The following is a 22,866-nucleotide window of genomic DNA, read 5'->3' as shown; positions in this document are numbered from 1 at the left end:
GTCTTCTGTGATTTGTGGGTTATTCAGAAGTGTGTTGTTTAGCCTCCATTTGTTTGTATCTTTAATAGTATTTTCTCCTGTAGTTGACATCTAAGCTTACTGCATTGTGATCAGAAATGATACTTGAAATGATTTCAATTTTTTTGAATTTACCAAGGCTAGATTTATGTCCCAGGATGTGATCTATCCTGGAGAGTGTTCCGTGTGCACTTGAGAAAAAGGTGAAATTTGTTGTTTTGGGGTGAAACGTCCTATAGATATCAATTAGGTCTAACTGGTCCATTGCAACATTTAAAGCTTGTGTTTCCGTGCTAATATTCTGTTTGGTTCATCTCTCCATAGTTGTGAGTGGGGCATTAAAGTTTGTCACTATAATTGTGTTACTGTTATATTCCCCATTCACATTTGTTAACATTTGCTTTATGTATCGTGGTACTCCTATGCTGCTGCTGCTGTTGCTAAGTCACTTCAGTCGTGTCCAACTTTGTGTGACCCCATAGACGGAAGCCCACCAGGCTCCCCCGCCCCTGGGATTCTCCAGGCAAGAACACTGGAGTGGGTTGCCATTTCCTTCTCCAATGTGTGAAAGTGAAAAGTGAAAGTGAAGTAGCCCAGTCGTGTCTGACCCTTAGTGACCCCACGGACTACAGCCAACCAGGCTCCTCCATCCATGGGATTTTCTAGGCAATAGATGCTGGGTGCATGTATATTTATAATTTTTATATCTTCTTCTTGGATTGACCCTTTGATCCTTATGTAGTGCCCTCTTTGTCTCTTTTCATGGCCTTTATTTCAAAGTCTATTTTATCTGAAATGAGTATTTCTACTCCTGCTTTCTTTTGTTCTCTATTTGCATGAAATATCAATTTCCAGCCCTTCACTTTCAGTCTCTATGTGTCCCTTGGTTTGAGGTGGTCTGTTGTATAGGGGTCTTGTTTTTGTATCCATTCAGCCTGTCTTTGTCTTTTGGTTGGGGCATTCAACCCATTTACATTTAAGTTAATTATTGGTAAGTATGATCCCATTGCCATTTACTTTGTTGTTTTGGTTTTGAGTTTATAAATCTTTTCTGTGCTTTCTGTCTAGAGAAGATCCTTTAGCATGTGTTGAAGAGCTGGTTTGGTGGTGCTGAATTCTCTCAGCTTTTGCTTGTCTATAAAGCTTTTGATTTCTCCTTCATATCTGAATGAGATCCTTACTAAGTACAGTAATCTGGGTTGTAGGTTTTTCTCTTTTATCACTTGAAGTATGTCCTGCCATTTCCTTCTGGCCTGAAGAGTTTTTATTGAAAGATCAGCTGTTATTCTTATGGGGATCCCCTTGTGTATAATTTTTTGCTTTTCCCTAGCTGCTTTTTATATTTGTTCTTCATGTTTGATATTTGTTAATTGGATTAAGATGTGTCTTGGAGTGTTTTGCCTTGGGTTTATCCTGTTTGGGACTCTCTGGGTTTCTTGGACTTGGGTGGCTATTTCCTACCCTATTTTAGGGAAGGTTTCAACTATTATCCCCTATGATTCATTTGTTGGGGTGTTTATCATTGTCCCAGAGGTCTCTGAGGTTGTTTTCATTTCTTTTAATGTTTTTCTCTTTTTTTGTCTCTGCTTCATTTATTTCCACCATTCTATCTTTCACCTCACTTATCCTCTTTTCTGCCTCATTTATTCCACTGTTGGTTCCCTCCAGAGTGTTTTTGATATCAGTTATTACATCTTTCATTATTGATTGACTCTTCTTTATTTCTTCTAGGTCCATTTATTGCATCTTCTCAATCCTTGTCTCTATTTATCTGCAACTCCATTTTGTTTTCAATATTTTGGATCATCTGTACTATCATTATTCTGAATTCTTTTTCAGGAAGACTCCCTATCTCTTCTTTTGTTTGGTTTAGTGGGCATTTATCATATTCCTTTACCTGCTGCATATTTCTTTGCCTTTTCATTTTGTTTAGATTACTGTGTTTGGGGTGCTCTTTTGTAATCTGGAAGTTTGTGGTTCCTCTTTATTGTGGAGCCTGATCCCTATGGGTGGGGTTGGACTAGGGGCTTGTCAAGGTTTCCTGGTCAGGGGATCTTGTGCCTTTGTTCTGGGGGGTGGACCCCTTCTCTCTGGAGTGTAATGAAGTGTCCAGTAGTGAGTTGTGGGTGTCTATGGGTTTGGCATGGCTTTGGGAAGCCTGTCTTTTAATGTTTAGGGCTGTATTCCTGCTTTGCTGGAGAATTACTGTGGTTATGTCTTGCACTGGAACTTGTTGGAAATTAGGTGGAGCTTGGTTTCAGTGTAGGTATCGAGATTTTGGGGTTAACTCTTTTCTATTAATTTTCCCTGGAATCAGGAGTTCTTTGATGTAGAAGTGTGTTTCTTAACTTGCCATTTGTATTACAGTTAGCATTCCATTTAATAACTATAGTTCAGTTCAGTCGCTCAGTTGTGGCCAACTCTTTCCCATGGATTGCAGCATGCCAGGCCTCCCTGTCCATCACCAACTCCTGGAGTTTACTCAAACTCATGCCCACTGAGTTGGTGATGCCATCCAGCCATCTCATCCTCTGTTGTCCCCTTCTCCTCCAGACTTCAGTCTTTCCCAGCATCAGGGTCTTTTCCAATGAGTCAGTTCTTTGCATCAGGTGGCCAAAGTATTGGAGTTTCAGCTTCAACATCAGTCCTTCCAATGAACACCCAGAACTGATCTCCTTTAGAAGGGACTGGTTGGATCTCCTTGCAGTCCAAGGAACTCCCAAAGGTCTACTCCAACAACACAGTTCAAAAGAATCAATTCTTCGTGCTCAGTTTTCTTTATAGTCCAACTCTCACATCCATACATGACTACTGGAAAAACCAGAGCTTTGACTAGATGGACCTTTGTTGGCTCTGCTTTTTAATATGCTGTCTAGGTTGATCATAACTCTTCTTCCAAGAAGTAAACATTTTTTAATTTCATGGCTGCAATCATCATCTGCAGTGATTTGGAGCCAAAAATTATAAAGTCTGCCACTGTTTCCACTGTTTCCCCATCTATTTTGCATGAAGTGATGGGATCAGAGGCCATGATCTTTGTTTTCTGAATGTTGAGCTTTAAGCAAAGTTTTCCACTCTCCTCTTTCAATTTCATCAAGAGGCTCTTTAGTTCTTCTTCACTTTCTGCCATAAGGGTGGTGTAATCTGCATATCTCAGGTTATTGACATTTCTCCCAGCAATCTTGATTCCAGCTTGTGCTTCATCCAACTCAGTGTTTCTCATGATGTACTCTTTATATAAGTTAAATAAGCAGGGTGACAATATACAGCCTCAATGCACTCCTTTTCCTATTTGGAACCAGTCTGTTGCTCCATGTCCAGTTCTAACTATTGCTTCCTGACCTGCATATAGGTTTCTCAAGAGGCAGGTCAGGTGGTCTGGTATTGCCATCTCTTTCAGAATTTTCCACAGTTTATTGTGATCCACACAGTCAAAGGCTTTGGCATAGTCAATAAAACAGAAATAGATGTTTTTCTGGAACTCTCTTGCTTTTTCATTGATCCAGCGGATGTTGGCAATTTGATCTCTGGTTCCTCTGCCTTTTCTAAAATCAGCTTGGACATCTGGAAGTTCACAGTTCATGTATGGTTGGAGCCTGGCTTGGAGAATTTTGAGCATGACTTTACTAGCGTGTGAGATGAGTGCAATTGTGCGATAGTTTGAGCATTCTTTGGCATTGCCTTTCTTTGGATTAGAATGAAAACTGACCTTTTTCAGTCTGGTTGCCACTGCTGAGTTTTCCAAATTTGCTGGTATATTGACTGCAGTCCTCTCACAGCAGTAATCTTTAGGATTTGAAATAGCTCAACTGATAACTACATACATGCATTATTAGAATTTGTAAAAAATATGGTGAGAGGAAGCCTTTAAATAATATTTTTTGTATGTATGTTGAAAAAGAGAACCAATTAACTCTTTAATATTTGGATTGTGCTAATTAAGAATGTTTGCCACAATTTACATTCTGAATTATGTATATAGTTGCTGATGTAGTGCCAGAGTCTCAAAATAGTAACATGCAGGCAGTAAGTGCCCACCAATATTTCCCAATGAGCTAAAATTAGAATTATGTGTCACCAGCCTTTTGTTATCATTAACTACACATAATACTTTGAAACTGATTTATTTGTTCTTGTAAAATGCTCTTTTTCTCCCTTCTAATCTACATATATATCTAATGTATATTTGTATACATATATGTGCTAAAATATAAACTTTCTTTGGATAAACTCTAAAGATAGAAAAATACTTTTGAAAGCTTATAAACTATGAGAGAACATGAAAATGACATTGTAAAAATAACAAATACTTTTCTAATATGATCCTTTGTTATATGATCTCTATTCATCATTGCTTGCTATGTCTCATAACTGTTTGTACCTTTCGCAGTACTGTCCTTCATATCCCCGTGGGCAAGCTGTGCAGCGGTAATTATCCAGGCCTTCCATGATACAAGATGGGCTGAAACTGAATCAGAAAAAAATAAAGATTTTAAAAATCATTTGACTTATTTATTTTTATAAATTTAAGCAATTCTAATATCTAGATGATTGGAACTGTTTTTTGATGGTTACAATGTTATTACAACCAATGTAATTATAAGTTCCTATTCAAGGGTAACGGGCTTCCCTGGTGCCTCTGTGGTAAAGATTCTGCCTGCAAAAAGATGTGAGTTTGATCCCTAGGTCAGGAAGATCCCCTAGAGAAGGAAATGGCAACTCACTCCAGTATTCTTGTCTGGAAAAATCCCTTGAACTAGGGGCTTGGCAGGCTATAGTCCATGGGGTTGCAATGAGTCAGACATGACTTAATGATTGAACAACAGTATTCAAGGGTAGGATATCACAACTAAATATTACTAATAATATTTAACAAATAAAGATGGTTGTTTTTTGAAGAATTAACAATGCATAACACTGACCATGCTAAAACTGTGAAGTTTTAATAATTATATGACAGTCATGAAAATATCAAACACCCAGAAAAAGGGTGCTATTTTTCATGAATCAAAAGAAAAACATGATGAGAATTCCTGCATATTTGTCAGATAGCTGAATAAGTATTACTGAATATCTTTCTAGTTAAAAAAAATGGGGACACAAAAGCAATTTAATTTTTTTAAAACTTAGCCCAAATTGCCATTGGTATTTCAATACATTAAGTGTGAATAGATGTTTCACTTAAAATAAACACTGTCTTTTGTAATTTACATATGGATTTCAAACTACATTTTACTTTAAATACAAAATAATGTGATCCAGTGTAAGGAAATAAGACAGGAAATCTTTCTGCATGAAAATTAGTAAGATTTTCTAACAATTTCTAGTTTCCCTATTTCCATTAATGACTGCCACTGGAGATCAATTTGGCTACAAAGCCCTGGCTTCAACTCCTGCCTTGCCTAAACCTGTCATATATAATTAGTTATCAGTTCTATAGAGTCAGGCTTCCCTGGTGGCTCAGAGGTTAAAGCATCTGTCTGCAATGTGGGAGACCAGGGTTTGATCCCTGGGTCGGGAAGATCCCCTGGAGAAGGAAATGGCAACCCACTCCAGTATTCTTGCCTGGAGAATCCCATGGATGGAAAAGCCTGGTGGGCTACAGTCCACAGGGTCGCAAAGAGTCGGACACGACTGAGCGACTTCACTCACACACTCACTCACTCTATACAGTCACATTCAACAATCTATCTTCTTGTGTTTTCCTCATATCCATCCCCTTGTCTCTATTTTTGTTGCTATTACCTTTTTCAGGTTCTAATTATCTTTTGCCTAAGCTAGTGCAATAGCTTTTTAATTAGTTTGCTTTTCTTATTTTCCTGTTTCAGTTCATTATACTCAATTCCATCATAATAGTCTTCCTAAAGTGTGGCTCTGATCACATTAATCTTTTATTTTAAATAAAAATTTGTAGTGTTTCCTCATTACATAGAAAATTAAATAGCAATTTCTTAGACTGGTATTCAAGGATTTCTACAGTATGGCCTCCATTCTCTTATTCATTCATCTGTAATTATAAAACTCTATTTGAACCCATGTTCCAAACTCTTACCAGTTCTTAAATGTGATTGTCTTTCTTGCTTCTAAGCTTTTACTCTGTAAATTTTCTACTATCTCCGCCAGTAAAAAGTCTTCAATTAGTTGTAAATTTAATAATTTAAATAAATTTAAAATTTATTATGCATGCTCAGTTGTGTCTTTTTTTGACCTCATAAACTGTAGCCTGCCAGGCTCCTCTGTCCATGGGATTCTCTAGGCAAGAATACTGGAGTGGGTTGCCATTTCCTCCTCCAGGGAATCTTCCCCACCCAGGGATAGAATCTGCACCTTCTGTGGCTACTTCATTGGCAGGTGGATTCTTTATCACTGAGCCATCTAGGAAGCCAAAATTTTATTATTAATATTATTAATTTTTAATATGTTCTTTAAGTTTCCAAAATCAAGTGTGGTACTTTGTGCTGTCAAATTTCCTTTAAATCTAAGTTGACCTCTCTGAAGACACCTATTTAACTGTGAGCCTCTCCAAGAGATGTTCTGCTTCCTTTTTATATATCCTGTAGCTTTTGTTATAGTTCACCCTACAGTAAAATATCAATTAATTATTAATTCCCATTTTAATAAACCGTAAAATAAATACCTTTCTCTTGTTCAGATCAGTTCATCAGAGGTAGATTAGGGAAAGGAGGATGAAAATAATATCTTTCACACACCAACCACTTTTGCTCAATGAATGATAAGATCATGTATTTTATCCTCATCAATATCCCATTTATCTAAAAATTCACATTTGATATCCTATGTAAGACTTATGTTCTGTTCAACTAAAAAGGGATGCTTGCAGAGGAAAGGGAGATAATCCAATGAAAATGTTTTCAAAATGTAAACAAAGCCAAAGATGGGGAAAAAAAAACACCTTGGAATAGGTAAAACTATCTCTTCATCTGAGTTGCTTTTATGGTTCTTATATACTAAAGATAAGGTGTCTAGGATTCTAATTCTGAACAAAGTGCCCTACATTCCTTCAAAAGCAAATTCTTAGAGAAAAAATTACCCTACCATGTAGAGATTGAATTCTATAAATCATTTAGAAGAAAGTTCAGATAGTCTTAGCAAAAAGGTAAGTGAAAACACCTAGGGGTTTTCATCAATACATAAACCAATGCAGAATGTTCTGACAGCACTGAAATAAAATATGCCTGCATTTGTTTCCCCTTATGGCTGTGTTTCCATGGTACCAAGCTTGGATTATCTTAACAGAAAGGGGGGTGTGATTCTGGGAGATACTGACTTATTTTGGAGCATAACAATAAGTCATCTTGCTGTAACTACATTATTTTTCAATTATCTGCCTGATGATTCTTTATCAGTCATGAATTAAACACAGAAAATGAATGGAAACAGCTATAAAATTTATATAATATGCATCGAACAATCCCACATAGCTGAAGTTATTGCAGAATTATATGAAAACATTAGATCTTTCTAAAAACTTATAAGATTATACACATATGTACATAAATCATTTATTTCATAAATATATGTTAACATTTTTATTTAAATTTTAATTAATAAGCACTGTTTACTTGGGACAGCATTTTAAAGGAAAAAGGAACCATAGAGTATTAAGTGCTCACTTTTGTCATCTTTTTATATTGTTAAAAAAAATCTATCTTAAATTGAGATTTTTGTCTACATAAAAAAATAGCTAAATCACAGAAAAGTCCATGTGCTACACAGATGGTGCTACTGATTGGGAAATATGGTAATATTTTTCAGTCTTACTTGTTGCTGGAAGAAATTAGAGGACAAGCACACTGCTGACAGTCATTTGGCAATCCCTTGACAATGCCATAATAACCAAGAGCGCATCGTTCACAGAAGTCACCAGCAGTGTGATGTTGACAATTCTGTAAAGGAAGAGGAGTTTGTTTTTAAAGTAATGGCAGAATGTAATTTATCATAGAGCTCCCCACCTATGAGTTTGTGTGCTCCTGTGAACACACACACACACACCCCATTGACAGAACAGAGTTATTAACCCTACATATATTTTAAAATTTATTTATTTTTTAATTGAAGGATAATTGCTTTACGGAATTCTGTTGTTTTCCATCAAACCTCAAGATGAGTCAGTCATAGGTATACATATGTCCCCTCCCTCTTGAACCTCCCTCCCATCTCCTTCCCCTCTAGATTGTTACAGAGCCCCTGTTTGCATTCCCTGAGACATATAGCAAATTCCCATTGGCTATCTATTTTACACATGGTAATTTAAGTAGCCATGTTAATCTGTCTATACATCTCATCCTCCCTTCCACTCTCCCTATGTCCATAAGTCTCTTCTGTATGTCTGTTTGTCCACTGCTGCCTTGCAAACAAATTCATCAGAACCATTTTTCTAGATTCCACCTATATGTGTTAGTATACAATATTTATCTTTCTCTCTCTGACTTACTTCACTCTGTATAATAGGCTCTAGGTTCATCTACCTCATTAGAACTGACTCAAATGTGTTCCTTTTTATGGCTGAGTAATATTTCATTGTGTATATATACATATTTTTTAAAGAAGCTCTTTCATTTGAGAAGTTAATACTGGGCTATTGTAGTGATAATGGCAAGAGTTTCTTGTCTCTTTTCCTTACATCAGTCTTTCTGAATTAATTTTCCTCTTATTCTAATCTGGGGAATGCTGCTGCTGCTGCTGCTAAGTTACTTCTGTTGTGTCCGAGTCTGTGTGACCCCATAGATGGCAGCCCACCAGGCTCCGCCGTCCCTGGGATTCTCCAGGCAAGAACACTGGAGTGGGTAGCCATTTCCTTCTCCAATGCATGAAAGTGAAAAGTGAAAGTGAAGTTGCTCAGTCGTGTCCGACTCTTAGCGACCCCATGGACTGCAGCCTACCAGGCTCCTCCCTCCCTGGGACTATCTGAAATTCTCAAATTATGCCGTGCTTCCTCTTACCTGTGGGAGTTTTCATATGCAAATATCTTGTCCTGGGATATTTATTCTCCTCTTACTTGGCTAACACATATTCATTCAGCTCTCATTTTCACTGTCACTTTCTCTGATAAACATTGCCTGATGCCTGAAGTCTGGGCTAAATTCTCCTTCTTGCTCAACACAGTGATTGAAATATGTTGACATTCAATGACTATTTTGAATGACCTCATAAATGAATGTACTTTCTAGGTACTATAGATGAAAACTAGCTAGGCTTCTTAAGATGAAAAAAGTCAAGTTTCAAGTCTAAAGAATTTACAGTAAGGTGGCTAGCAGGGAAAGAGGATTTGTCCTATTTGGATACTGATTTAAGTACCACAATCCTCTCTTTTTCAATCATCCAAAAGGAACCACTGTATTTTAGCAAGAAAATAGCCATTTCATATTTAACAGTAGCATGATGAGAAATAATGGGTCCAAGATAAAATAATTATCTGCGAATTCCAGTCTCAAATCATTCAGCAAGTTGCCAAATGATGAAAGAGTGTTATGTGAGGAGTGCTTTAAGAACATACTTTACAGTTATAGAAATGAGCAGATGCCCCCAAATAAATGTGATCTTAAACAATAATTGTTAACATTTGCCTTTGTAAAAAAAAAAAAAAACCCTGCATAATAAATTATTTATGTAACCTACTATAACACTGATAAGTGAGTCAACACAAAAAATAATGCTGATCATTACTAAAAATACAGATATTGAAAAATATGATTTGCTTCTTTTATACCTACATCTCTGTATAATTTCTACACAGAGAAAGCAAATATTCGAACTTTCTCTGGACAGTCAATCTTTCACAGGGTTGCTGACATACTAAACTTGGTTAACTGAATCAAATGCCCATTTAGCCCCACAAACACAGAATACAAATCATGATGCTATTTTTGAAACTTTTGACATCAATCTTTCATATGACTTTCCTGTTTGCTTTGAAATAGGGGACATAATATTTCTCTTGTACAGAAATTAATCTTTAGAAAAAAATTTTATGTGTTAGATGCCTAAAAAGAAGTTTAATAATCTGGAGGTTAATATATGCCAGTATCAATTCCATAGTAGATTACAATATATAGCTTTCGTTTTTGTTTTTTGTACATGGGAAAACTGGTGGTATTCATTCCTTCCACTAAATCAAATGAATATTGTATTAATATTTGGTATCTTTGAACTAATGTGACAAGTTACTTATTTTCTTTATAGGGATGCCTCTTCACACTCCTTGACATATTATTAAATGGATTCTTAAAAGGCAGCCCTTTTCATCTTGTATAACCATAAGCTACATAGTTTTTCCTTATGCCAAATGAAAACTTGTTTCACTCTAATTTTCAGTTAGTAACCCAAGTTCTGCCTTCCGAAGCTCTGCATTTTAAATCCTCCCTGGTGGCTCAGAAGGTAAAGACTGCCTGCACTGCAAGAGACATGGGTTTGATCCCTGGGTTGGGAAGATTCCCTGGAGAAGGGAATGGCTACCCATTCCAGTACTCTTGCCTGAAGAATTCCAAGGACAGAGGAGCATGATGGGCTACAGTCCATGGGGTCACAGAGTTGGATAGGACTGAGTGACTAACGCTTTTACTTTCACAAAGCTTTTCCTTATGCTGATTGAAAACGTTTCACTCTAATTTCAATTAGTGACCCAAGCTCTGACTCCTGAAGCTATGCAGATTAAGTCTAATTTCTATTTCCCAGGGAAAGTCTTCAAATATCTTAAGAACATTATTACTTCCTAAATCTTTTTTTTCAAGCTAAACAGTTAACAACCCTGATTAGTCAAAATTTCTCTTAAAATAAAGATTATAAATCTCACAAATATATTTAACATACTTCCATCCTTGATCTTGATCTTATACAAGTGAATCTGTATAGTAAAATAAGAACCCCTATTTCATAGAAATTGCTATTATGCGTCATTCCCTCTGTTTTTTTCCCTTAAACACTAGTATATAAATTCCTAGAGGGCAATACCCACACATTCCTCATCTTTATATTCCCAGAACCCACCACTATGCCTGAACATGGTAATACTTATTAAAAAATGCCTCAAGAATGCATAAATAAGTGAGCCTAAGTTCAAAACCTACTCTATTAATTTAACCTTGTTAATTGTGGCTCATAATTCTACCTGCCAGGCTCTTTTCGATTATTGACACCATCCAACACTGTAGGAAACACTTCCAGCTTTACATCATCTGACTATTTGATAGATTTCATCCAAATCACTAATAAAGATTTTGAACATGATGGGGTCAGACACAAATCCTATGCCTCATCAATGGAGACATCTCTAGAGCTTATTCTAGGTTATGCTGTTTAGCAGCTTCTACACCCACTGAACCTGTTAACTGATTACTGTTTGGCCTATATTTTCAGCCCTGTTTGTGAGCATATAATGAAATGTTCTATCAGATGAATATTTGAACAAACCAGAGTTTGAACCATAGATCTGACTCTTAGGCTTATGACTTAAGCAAATTATTTAATTTCTCTCAGCATTATTTTATAAGCTGCATTAGAAGGAATAATCCTTTCTCATCAATTTATTGTAAGAATAAATGAGAAAAGATTATCTACAGTGGCAAGCCCTGGTTCTGGTACATACATAAGGCTGGACACATAGTAGCTGTTAATCTTTTTTGCTAAATTTGACACATGATATATCACATTCTCTGATGAATTTGAAATTATACTGTGAATCATGGGACTCCGGTTTCAGATGTTATATACATCGTAACTCAAGCAATTAGCCTGATATGTCTTATTTTAAGGGAACCTATTCTGATTGCTAATAAACATTATTTATGTTTCACTGGAGATCAAACTCAATCCATCTCTTACATTCTACTTTCCTTTTTAAAACTTGGTATGACACTTTATTGTTTTCCATCCTGTGACAAATTTCATATTTTCATGATTTTGCACAGTTTTTTCATATATGGCTCTTAATCACATTTCAGATTCTATTAATACACTGGGGTAAAATTCACCTGGACCTTTAAAATCACACTCATTCCATCAGCTAAAAGTATGATTTCTCTCACCCACAATCAGCAAGTATTATTTTGTATTGGATTTGAAACTTGATTCTAATACTTTTTACCCAAGGCTCTGTAAGTTACTTAATATTTTTTAGGATTAATTTTCAGAGTTGTAATAAAATACTAATAATTTCTATCTTGGTGAGAGTCCCTTATACTGCAAGGAGATCCAGCCAGTCCATTCTAAAGGAGATCAATCCTGGATGTTCGTTGGAGGGACTGATGCTGAAGCTGAAACTGCAATACTTTGGCCACCTCATGCGACGAGTTGACTCACTGGAAAAGACTCTGATGCTGGGAAAGGTTGGGGGCGGGAGGAGAAGGGGATGACCGAGAATGAGATGGCTGGATGGCATCACCGACTCTGTGGACATGGGTTTGAGTGTACTCCGGGAGTTGGTGATGGACAGGGAGGCCTGGCGTGCTGTGATTCATGGGGTCGCGGAGAGTCGGACACGACTGAGCGTCTGAACTGAACTGAACTGAAGATAGATTAAATAAGATAAGGTTTATTTTAAAAAAAGACCTTAAACATAGTAGATTCCAGTTATGAGTTTACTGAAGATGGAGCTAATTGCTTAACCATGGAGACTGACAATGATACAGAAAACAGAGCAGATCAATGATAAAGATTTATTTTATCCTTTCCCTTTAAAATAAGAATTGTGATAGAGTAAAAATAGTATTTTCACAACTTGTTTAGTCTTGAGAAAGTTATTTGTGCCAGCTGAGATTTCAATATTCCCATGTAAAATATTGGAGAAACAATATTGACTATGTAAGTCAGTCAGTCATGTCCTACTCTTTGTGACCTTATGAACTATAACCCGCCAGGCTCTCGGTCTGTGGGATTTCCCAGGCAAGAATACTGGAGTGGGTTGCCATTTCCTCCTCCAGGGGATCTTCCCAACCCAGAAATCAAACCAGTGTTTCTTAGGTTTCCTGCACTGGTAGATGGGTTCTTTACCACTAGTGGCACCTGGGAAGCCCAATATTGACTATAGGTGTAGTGACAATTAAATGAGAATATATATGTGTATAAAAAGACAAAGCTATAGATGTGTGTTATATAAACTCTTAAAACTCTGACCATCTTATCTATTTTTATGATTGTGTGTGTGTGTGTATGGATTAGTATTAATTCATCTACTTCTTCTCCCCCTTCTGGCATGAGGTTCAATATCTTGTAGGTTTTACTACTTCATTTTGAAGAAAATTTTCCTTAAGAGGCAATGGTAACTTAGATATTGGTAATAACATGCCAATGTGTAGGATTTATTAGCATCTACAAAGAAGCAACATCTCTCTTGTAAGTGTCATGAGGAATTATTAAGAAAGTAGTTACAAAGTGATGTGAGTTTTATTTTACAGCTGAAATGTTTAGCTTGTGAAATTTTCTATAGTTTTTTTCTTCTCTTTATTTTTGAAGAAAGGAATAAAGGAAAAGAAAAAACAAGAGAAAATCTAGCATAGCACTAGATATAGCAATACTTTTTACAATAATTTTTGATTAATTATCATCTGATTGGTTCTTAGACTATAAATGGTGGATGGTAATTATCATCTTTATTATCATTAATCATCATAGCTATCACTTCTACTATAGAGCTTATCATGTGTGCCAAGTAATGTTCTAAGCCTTTTATCTAGCATTTAATTGAATCCATAGAAAAACTCTATGATTCAGTACTATTATTATCTTCATTTTATAAATGAGGAAATTAAGACACCATTGAGGTTAAATAAGTTGACTAAGCTTATACAGTACATAATGGATGAAGCCAGAATTTGAATCAAGGCAGTCTGACCACAGAGTCATGTTTAATAACCAACATGCCAACACAGAGGGCATTGCACTGTGTAGTGCATATGATATTTAACTGGGAAACACAGTAAAAATAGTACAGAAATCAGTATGCTCAGTTGCTTCAGATATAGCAATGGAGTGATCATAGTTATTTCCTACTTGCCTCATGAAGCTGTTTCAAAGATGAACAAAGTTGCCTAAACTCAAAAGTTGTAAGCTCCCTGAAGGAAAATATAAAAATTCAGAGCACAATAATTTATACTAGCTGTTCATGTCTGATGTACCTATGTATTTATTTTTCTTTCACATAGGGATATCTCAGAAAATAGAGCTTATAGCAAGAATTGTTGGCACAAAAATAGTTATAATAACCAGTTGGTCAAAAGAGTACAGACAGTATAAATACAACAACTTTTATCTGAAATAAAAATTAAATTAAACTGTATCTTTTATGAAGACTTCTAAATTATTCATTGTTGTTCAGTTGCTAAGTTGTGTCTGATTCTTTGCGACCCAGTGAACTGCAGGACACGAGGCTTCCCTGTCCTTGACCATCTTCTGGAGTTTGCTCAAACTCATGTCCATTGAGACAGTGAAGCTAGCCAACTATCTCATCCTCTGTCACCCACCTTCTCCTCCTGCCCTCAATCTTTCCCAGCATCATATGGAGTGACATTACTATTATAATTTCCAGTGAAGATAGCATAAGAAAGAAAAATGCATTTAATTCTCACTTAAGCATGTATGTTAACCACCTTCTCTGAAATTATCTATTGAATTCTACAAGACAGAAGGTTGGAAAAAAACATTACCCTTAAACCAAATGACAATTATTTCAAGAATTCAAGGATGGTTAGTATCTTCACCTCCACTCCAGTCCTCACAAATAAACATATTATAAAATTCCATATTCTGTCTTGATTGAAAGAAGATAGCCTTTCAGAAGTCAGGATTAAAAGGTTGTCTTAATAGGATGAAAAATATTTACCTTAAAGTAATCAACAGAATTGTACTTTGTGATAAAAGATCTGAGTCATTCTTATTAAAATCATTAATAAGATAGGAAGCTGACTACCCTCCTATATAACATTTTTGAGACTTAATCAAAGCAAAACTATGAAATTATTATATGAGAGATAGCTCGGACAAGGAAGACACATATATAGTTTTCTGAAAATATTGTAAATATAAAAATAACTGAATCAGCTAAGAAATGTCTAGAGCTAGAAAGAAAGTGGTTGAATATTAAAAACCATGTAAAAAATCTAGTTTGTCAATATTTACCAGTAATGACCAGTTAATAAATACATTAAAACAAAAAAATATAATGCTTACCATTAAGAAGAAAATGTAAGATATGTGGCAATAATTTTAACATTAGAAATGCATAGCCCATATAGGTAATACTAAAAAAACTATGAGACATAAAATGTTTGAAAGGGAAGAGCATCATATTCTTAAGGTTTAGGGAGGATAATTCAAGAGTGTAAAGACAATGATTGTTTATGAATAGCTTAATACAATTCAAATAAAAATTCTAGTGCTATTTTTTGGGGAAGAGAGGAAATAGTAATCAAAATGTCATTTGAAAGAATATATAAGTACAATAAGCTAAGAAAATTAGAAAAAGAAGTATAGCAAAGGGCCTTGCTTTACTAGAATTTATAATTTACCATAAAATGAATGTAATCAGGGCATTATAATAGGAGCTAAAATGTAAGGAAAAAAGAATAAATGCTGTTTAAAACATATCTTAACACAAGCAAAAGAAACATGTATATATTCAGACACCATGTGTCAAGGAGAAAAGGAAATATTATTAAGTAAATATTCCTTTAAAGTAACATATTTGAAGAAAAATCATCTCCCCACATTATAATAAATTCTGGAAAGATTAAAAAGTTGGATCTAAAATGCAATCAGAAATAATGATAAATACTATGCAATCTCAGTATAGATATTGAAAGTCATTGCCTGGGGGAGATCACCATGCGAATGAATATTGTCAGAGAAGCAAATTGCTCCAAGGATTCAGTCCTAGGAATATCAATATATTGATTTCAGGTAACGAGGAGAAAATAGCAAAGAAAACTATCGAAGAGCAGACTTTACCAAGAAAATCCAGAGAACAGCATGTCCAGAAAATTAAACTGAACAAAAGCTTCAAGAGGAATGGGCGATTCAGAGTAGCAAACACTGCTGATAAAACAAATACAGTGAAGACCTGAACACTAATTGTTGGTACGCGTATAGTGGCAGAGGGAAAGCCTGACTTTAGCAGCTCAAGGGAGAATGGCAGGAGAGAAATTGTAGATGGAATATAAACTCCTTTCTATATTAAAGAAGATGAATGAAGTAGTAGAAGTCAAGAGGGAAAGTGGAGTCAAGAGAGATTTATTTATTTGTTTATTTTCTAGAAAGAAGAGTCAAAATGTGATTCAGAGGGAGAGGAGAATAATGGTGGGCAGAGTGATGTTCCTGAGTGGGAGAGAGGGCATAAGTGGCACACTTGGTTTTTTCTAGAAACAAGACAGTTCATCCAAACTCAAGGAAGAATGAGAGTAATTGCATACGGATGCAGAAATACAGGTGCATGTGTTAGTGGGAGCCTGGGTTAGTTCTCTTCTGATTGCTTCTAATTTCCAGTGAACTAAGAAACAGCAAGGCCATCAACTGAAAGTAAAGATGGAAACGGGTCTGGGAAGGGTTTGAAGCTTGAAGAAGGAAGAGAAGGTATGAAATTATCATCCAGGAAAGTGATCAAGGTGCTGGACTGGAGAGATGTGGCATGACGGAATTGCAGCAGAGAGGTTGCATTGGAAGTGATAGTAAATGTATGGATAGACTAGTCAGTATAATCATGTGTCTTTCAACAGCCACATTCAGCTTAGAAGGCACAGGCATTTGAAGAGTAGGATTTAGCCAGAGTTAGAACTCACTGAGTAAATGCTAGTAAATGAGTAATAATAAGAGAAATGAACATTACAAAGCAGCGATAATAAAGAAAGATCATGGATATTAAGCTGGTTAGAAAGTGAGAGCATGGGAGACACAAGGAATGGTAAAAGATGTGAATGTCAATGATGAGACTAAAAATGTTGACACTGAAGTATTAAGAAATGAAAAGTGAAGTCGCTCAGTCATGTTCAACTCTTTGTGACTTCATGGATTATATAGTCCATGGAATTCTCCAGGGCAGAATAATGGAGTGGGTAGCCATTCACAGTCAAAGGAGAGGATGGTTTACCTTGAGACTATAGAGGCTCTCAATTCCTGATAATGACAGGTTCTCGGAAAGGCTCGTAGAATGAGGACAAGACACTAAAGTTAAGGGTGTGGAAGAGTTCATTTTATGGGCATCAGAATCAGCAGAAATTATGACAGAAATGGTGCTACAGTGAATGGCAATGATGCAAATGAAAAATCTTCCAGGAATATGGTAGGTAACCTGAGGGTTAGAAGATGGTTTCAATAAGCAGGTATAGTGGGCAAATAAATGGAGACATGAAATTCAAAGCTGGGGGTTGTTACAGAGAAGAAAAGGGTGATATGAAAGTGATATGACCTTCAGGTCAGGGGAATGAAGAGTGTGAGAAAAAACAGTGGCGTTTACTTAAGAGCATGGCTGGGGGAGCAATGTGTTGGGAAACCACGTTTCAGTTTGAGCAAATGAAGAGAAGAGGGAGATTATGTAGGGATTATGTTGATTTCCAGTCATGAGTTCCACAAGGCTCCATGGGGGTTTCAGAAGACTAGGAGAGGTGGTGAAGGAGTTCAGCAGAGACACCCAGAGCTGTGTGGGGATTAGATTTTGGGGGCCCGAAGTGGTGACATGGAAAACCTGAATTTCTCCACAGTCCTGATTGTTCCAGGGATGAGAAAATGGGGTTTTAGCAGGAATATCACAACAATAAAAAAAAAAAGAGAGCAGTTAAAAATTCTTAAAACAGTTAAATTATGGGATATCAAAACAAAGAGTATAAAGACTGTTAAGACAAGCAACATAATATGCTTGTGATATGTACATTTAAAAAAAATGCAGGACATAAAACTACACCTATGGTATCATATAAATCTTCTTTATAAGCAAATACATAAAATTGGTGGGAAACACATAAAATATTAAATATCTATCTTGAATTTTTGATGACTTTTTTTCCTTGATACTTTTCTATAATTTCTGAATTTCTTACAAAGAATTTAGTTTTAATTATAATCAGAAGAAAAACCCTTGTGATTCTGGTACTTGTCTAAGATGCTGTTGATATTAATATACTATTTCTTGATATGAGCAGTGATTTTTCCAGTTATAGTTTTTAAATTATTTTTAAAAATGCATAGTATGATGTCTTTTCTTCAAATGTTTCTTACACACACACTCTCACACACATATGTACACAACTAAGTCCCCTGCAGGTTAGCTGATCTCTCCACTCAGTTTATGAATGTGTAAGGAGAAACGATAACATGGGCTTTATTCAAGAAAGGCTCAGGTGAATACCTGGCATATGGAGGTTTCAGGGTCACACAGGTTGCTATGTCCATGACACTGACAAGGAACACAGGTTCCGAGGGTTGGTCCAGGGGTACGGCCACCTGGCTCAGAACGCAGTCGATAAAATCCTGGCATACATGTCTGAAAGAAAACGGAGTCAATTAGGACAGCCAACTTAGAAAGCCTTCTTTAGCAAAACTTGGGTTCTTCAGTAGTTAAAAAGAAAGACATTTTTCATCCCATCAGTGGTAAAGGCAACACCACTTACAAACAGCGAATGTCACTTTTGATTCCTAATGTGTATTTCTGCCTGGTCCATCAAGTATACAGGCAGCATCTGTGTTATCAGATGTTAGCAAAGGAAAGTTGTCATTTGCAAATACCACTCAGCCTGAACAAACTTCACATAGTCTTTTTTCTTGAGGAAGAAGTTTGTTTTTAAATAAAATTGTCATATGGACTAAAGAGAGAATCCCAATGTCCTTGACAACCTAAAAGCTGTCTCCACTGTGCTTGATGGGTAGCTAGCAAACGTCCAATGAGACTCAGCAAAAAATTAAATAAATAAAAAGTATCGCAGTTGCATTATTTATATAGGTATAATTTAAAGACTATAAAAGTAAGAAATTCGAAATAATAAGAGCTTTACATGTCTTGGGAATATTAGGCCACCAATAAAATGAATCTTTTCTTGATGTAGTTTTTTTCATCTAGCAATAAAAATCTGAGAGCAAACAGGAAACTGCTAACAAAGCTGACATACGCAAAAATCAAGGCTTCCATCTTCATTCGGGTTTATTATGTAAATTTATCAAGAAACATCACTGGCTCTTTGGAAGAAAGCCCATCGCTCTGAAGAGGAAATGAGAACAGTCTTGTGTTCTGGGCTCAGATCTCTTAGTATGCAAAGCTGCTTCATTTATCAGCCATTGTTGATTTATGAGTAAGAGGTAGGAGCTAGTTTTTCAGATTCCACTAAAGATTATGAAGGGATGTTATCCATGTCAACTTTTTTCCATAGGATATCTTGCTGCCACTGATGAGAGAAGTGACTGCTGAATAAGCAGGGGAAAATATTAAATTAAGAACTTCTTAATGCCTTTGCATTCTTCAGGTTCTGGACCAAAAGAACCAAACCAGAGTGGAGTAGGTAGAGGTTCCTTAGAAAAAGAAAATGATCAATAATCTGCACTCTCTTGTTTGTTTTGATTTGGATAATGTGAGAGTACTTCAAGTAAGCACTTAAGATTCTCTCTGCTTTTATCTTGGCCTGTAGGAAATTCTAATGAGATATAATAATGTCCTGGATTTGAGCAAGCTGATAAAACCAGGAATAGTATTCAAAATATTTGGAGTCCTATTTATCTTATGGTGGAAGAATCAGATACTTGAATAAGTTTATTCATATTATTCAAAATCAAGGTTCATTTTTGCTATTGTTACCAAGTAAGGTCTGGAAATTATGTCTCAGGAATTCATTTAAGCATAATTGAGGCAACAATCTAAGGTGTATTTAAAAATGTTACACAGTGTAGGTTGTTCCATCTCTGGTGCATGCTGACTGTAGAATAAAATTGGATTTTCTTTGTATAGATTTCATCCTTGGATACCTATATAATTATTGCTATTTTACTGGTATATTTTCTTGGGGGAGGGTGTCTTTAAAAATCACACAAATTGAGAGTTCCTAGCTCTATTTGGAGCCCTGGCAGGTGAAATTTACTGTAATACACCCAGTTCTTATTGCTATGGCTCTTTTCTGGAAAGAGCAGGACAAAGTAGAAAAGCAGCCCAGGGGGAGTACAAGTCTGGGCTTCAACTCAAGCTCTATGTGGAAGCTCCTAGGCCTGTCTCTGTGATTCTCAACCCTGGCTGCACATAGAATCGTCTGAGGAGTTTTAAATACTGATACCTGGCTCTGCCCCCAGAGATTCTCATATAATTGGTGGAAAGCTGGGCCAGTTTTGGTTGTAAAACTCACAGGAGGGTCTAATAAGCAGCCAGGATTGAGAATCACTGGCACGTTCCTTACTCACTGCTGGAAATGTGTGTCTTTGAAGGGCATACAGACTCTGGCACTGTGACATCAATGAATATTAGAAGCCTTGATTTTCCAAGTTTGTTTTGCCTGAGGGATACAGGCAAATCACTTGGTGTCACTGAGATGTGGTTTCCTCATCCCACAAATGAGCATATGTATTAACTCAGTTGATTTCTGAAGTTTCTACAGTTCTAACACTCCAGATTAATTGTGTGTCTTTATAGATCAAATATCTAAGAGTTAGCAAAATGAAAGCCTGCTCCACAATACAAGAGAAATTTAAAACACTTTGTAAAGGAATGTAAATGCATTTATTCCTCTTTAATCTCCTACTCTTGTGGATCTTATTTCTTTTTTCTGTTTTTCACATTGCTGAGGATGCTTTTTAAAATCAGATGTTTTTCTTCTCAGTCAACTAGGGCAAAGTTCATGAGAATCATTATGTTTGAGTTGGGAACAAAAGAGGAAAGATAATAGCTACTTTTTAAAGTCCTGTTTAAAAATCCATTATAGAACAAAATAAAGAATTATCAAAAGGCAAGTAAATAAACATGGCCCTAATCTTATCCCTTTTTTTCGTAACTCAAACTTTTCCCAAGTTCTCTTCTTCTCTTGTGAAGAAATTATTCAGAGCTCAATTTTCTTCTACTCTTCTTCCATGTTTGTCTTCATAATATGGTATCCCATCAAAATGTTAGAACTGAAGTGTACAAAAATGTGGGAGGGAGGAGAAAAGGGAATGCGTGACAAAGGGAGTAGAAAGCCAACATGCTCCAGGTATGAGGTTACACAACACCCCTCTATCCTCCTCAGAGTTTAATAATAAAAATAGACACTTGTGCTGTTGCTAGTAAAAACACTCTCTTGTATCTTTATATGGGTTTTACAATCAGACAATCCTGGGTTTACTTCTTGTTCTACCACTTACTACAGATGACTTGTACAGATTTTAAATACTGTGGACTGAAGTTTCCTCACCTGGAATGTAAGGATGTTGCAGAACTTGGTGGCTGAGTATTAATGTATCTGGGGCTTCCCAGGTGGCACTAGTGGTAAAGAACCTGCCTGCCAATGCAAGAGACATAAGAGGTATGGGTTCGATCCTTGGGTTGGGAAGATCCCCTGGAGAAAGACATGACAATCTACTCTAGTATTCTTGTCTGGAGAATCCAATGGACAGAGAAGTCTGGCAGGCTATAGTCCATAGGGTCACAAAGAGTTGGACATAACTGAAGTGACTTAGCATGCATGTCCACACTCATGTATCTAGGTTTTTTGAGCCAGGTTCAAATAGCTGTTCACTGTCTTATAACTGTGTGATAAAGGGCAGGTTTCCTAACCTGCCTGGGCTTTCATTTCCTCACCCATAAAATGTGAATCACAATATACTCAATGTTGGTGTAAGTATATTAGGGAATGCACTTAACATTGTGAAGGACAGAGTAAGCACTCAATAAATGGTAAGTTTGTGTGTTTTTTAACAGGGTTGTTGTGAGGATTAAATGGGATGATGTGTGTGTGCAGTGCTTGAAATTTAATAAATTAATATGAGTTTTTTCTATTCCAGATAACTTTTTAGATACAGTCATTGAGAATATACTAAAAAAAAATAGCAACAGTTATTGTTCTTTACTACATTGAGAAACATAATTATAATGTATGCCACTCACTCATACCATGTTCCTTAATATTTAATGAACATGAAAAGATTCTTTGGGTCTTCCATGTACAATGAAAGTGGTAAAGGACATCCCAGAAGTATGCATGTACAAGAAAAAAAAGTCTAGTCTTACTATTTTGTCTTCGGAGAGTTGGACACGACTGAGCGACTAAACTGAACTGAACTGAACTGAAGGACTGATGTTAAAGCTGAAACTGCAATACTTTGGCCACCTCATGTGACGAGTTGACTCACTGGAAAAGACTCTGATGCTGGGAGGTATTGGGGGCAGGAGGAGAAGGGGACGACCGAGAATGAGATGGCTGGATGGCATCACCGACTCTGTGGACATGAGTTAGAGTGAACTCCGGGAGTTGGTGATGGACAGGGAAGCCTGGCGTGCTGTGATTCATGGGGTCGCGGAGAGTCGGACACGACTGAGCGACTGAACTGAACTGACTGAATTGGTATACATTGAGTATTTAAAAAATAATTTTTGGCAGTCACCTGACAGTTTGTGAGAGGTGATCCAGTATATACTAACCATTCAGCCATGAGTCAGAAGCACTATTAAAACATGATGGAAGGGGAAAGATGATGAAATGAACAAAACATCACCAAGAGATTATCTGTGAATATCTGATTTCCATGATCTTATTGCAGAGAACCACATATTCAATGTCGAATAGTTTCAGTTTCTGCATACACCCTAACCTGAGATTAGGTCAGTTGAGAAAACAATGTTAACTGAGATAATTGTGAGGAGCAGCTTAGGTAAAGTATGGAAATCTAAATGGCTCCCAC

At 36.4% G+C, this 22,866-nt stretch overlaps 1 protein-coding gene across 1 annotated transcript in view; it reads right to left on the bottom strand.

Annotated features, from left to right (window-relative positions):
- Positions 1 to 22,866, bottom strand: part of LAMA2 (laminin subunit alpha 2) — a 710,698-nt gene that overhangs the window by 204,117 nt on the left and 483,715 nt on the right. The window contains exons 30-32 of the mRNA XM_088840739.1: positions 18,368 to 18,502; positions 7,801 to 7,925; positions 4,400 to 4,486 (exon numbers count right to left, since the gene is read on the bottom strand). Coding sequence (XP_088696865.1) covers positions 4,400 to 4,486; positions 7,801 to 7,925; positions 18,368 to 18,502 — 347 coding nt within the window. The remainder of the gene's footprint in view (positions 1 to 4,399; positions 4,487 to 7,800; positions 7,926 to 18,367; positions 18,503 to 22,866) is intronic.

The sequence above is a fragment of the Moschus berezovskii genome, chromosome 10 (assembly GCF_049115385.1).
Source record: "Moschus berezovskii isolate FMDL1 chromosome 10, NW_MosBer_1.0, whole genome shotgun sequence".
NCBI lineage: Eukaryota > Metazoa > Chordata > Mammalia > Artiodactyla > Moschidae > Moschus > Moschus berezovskii.
Note: the sequence above shows the minus strand (reverse complement) of the source record. Positions and strands in the feature narration are given on the sequence as shown.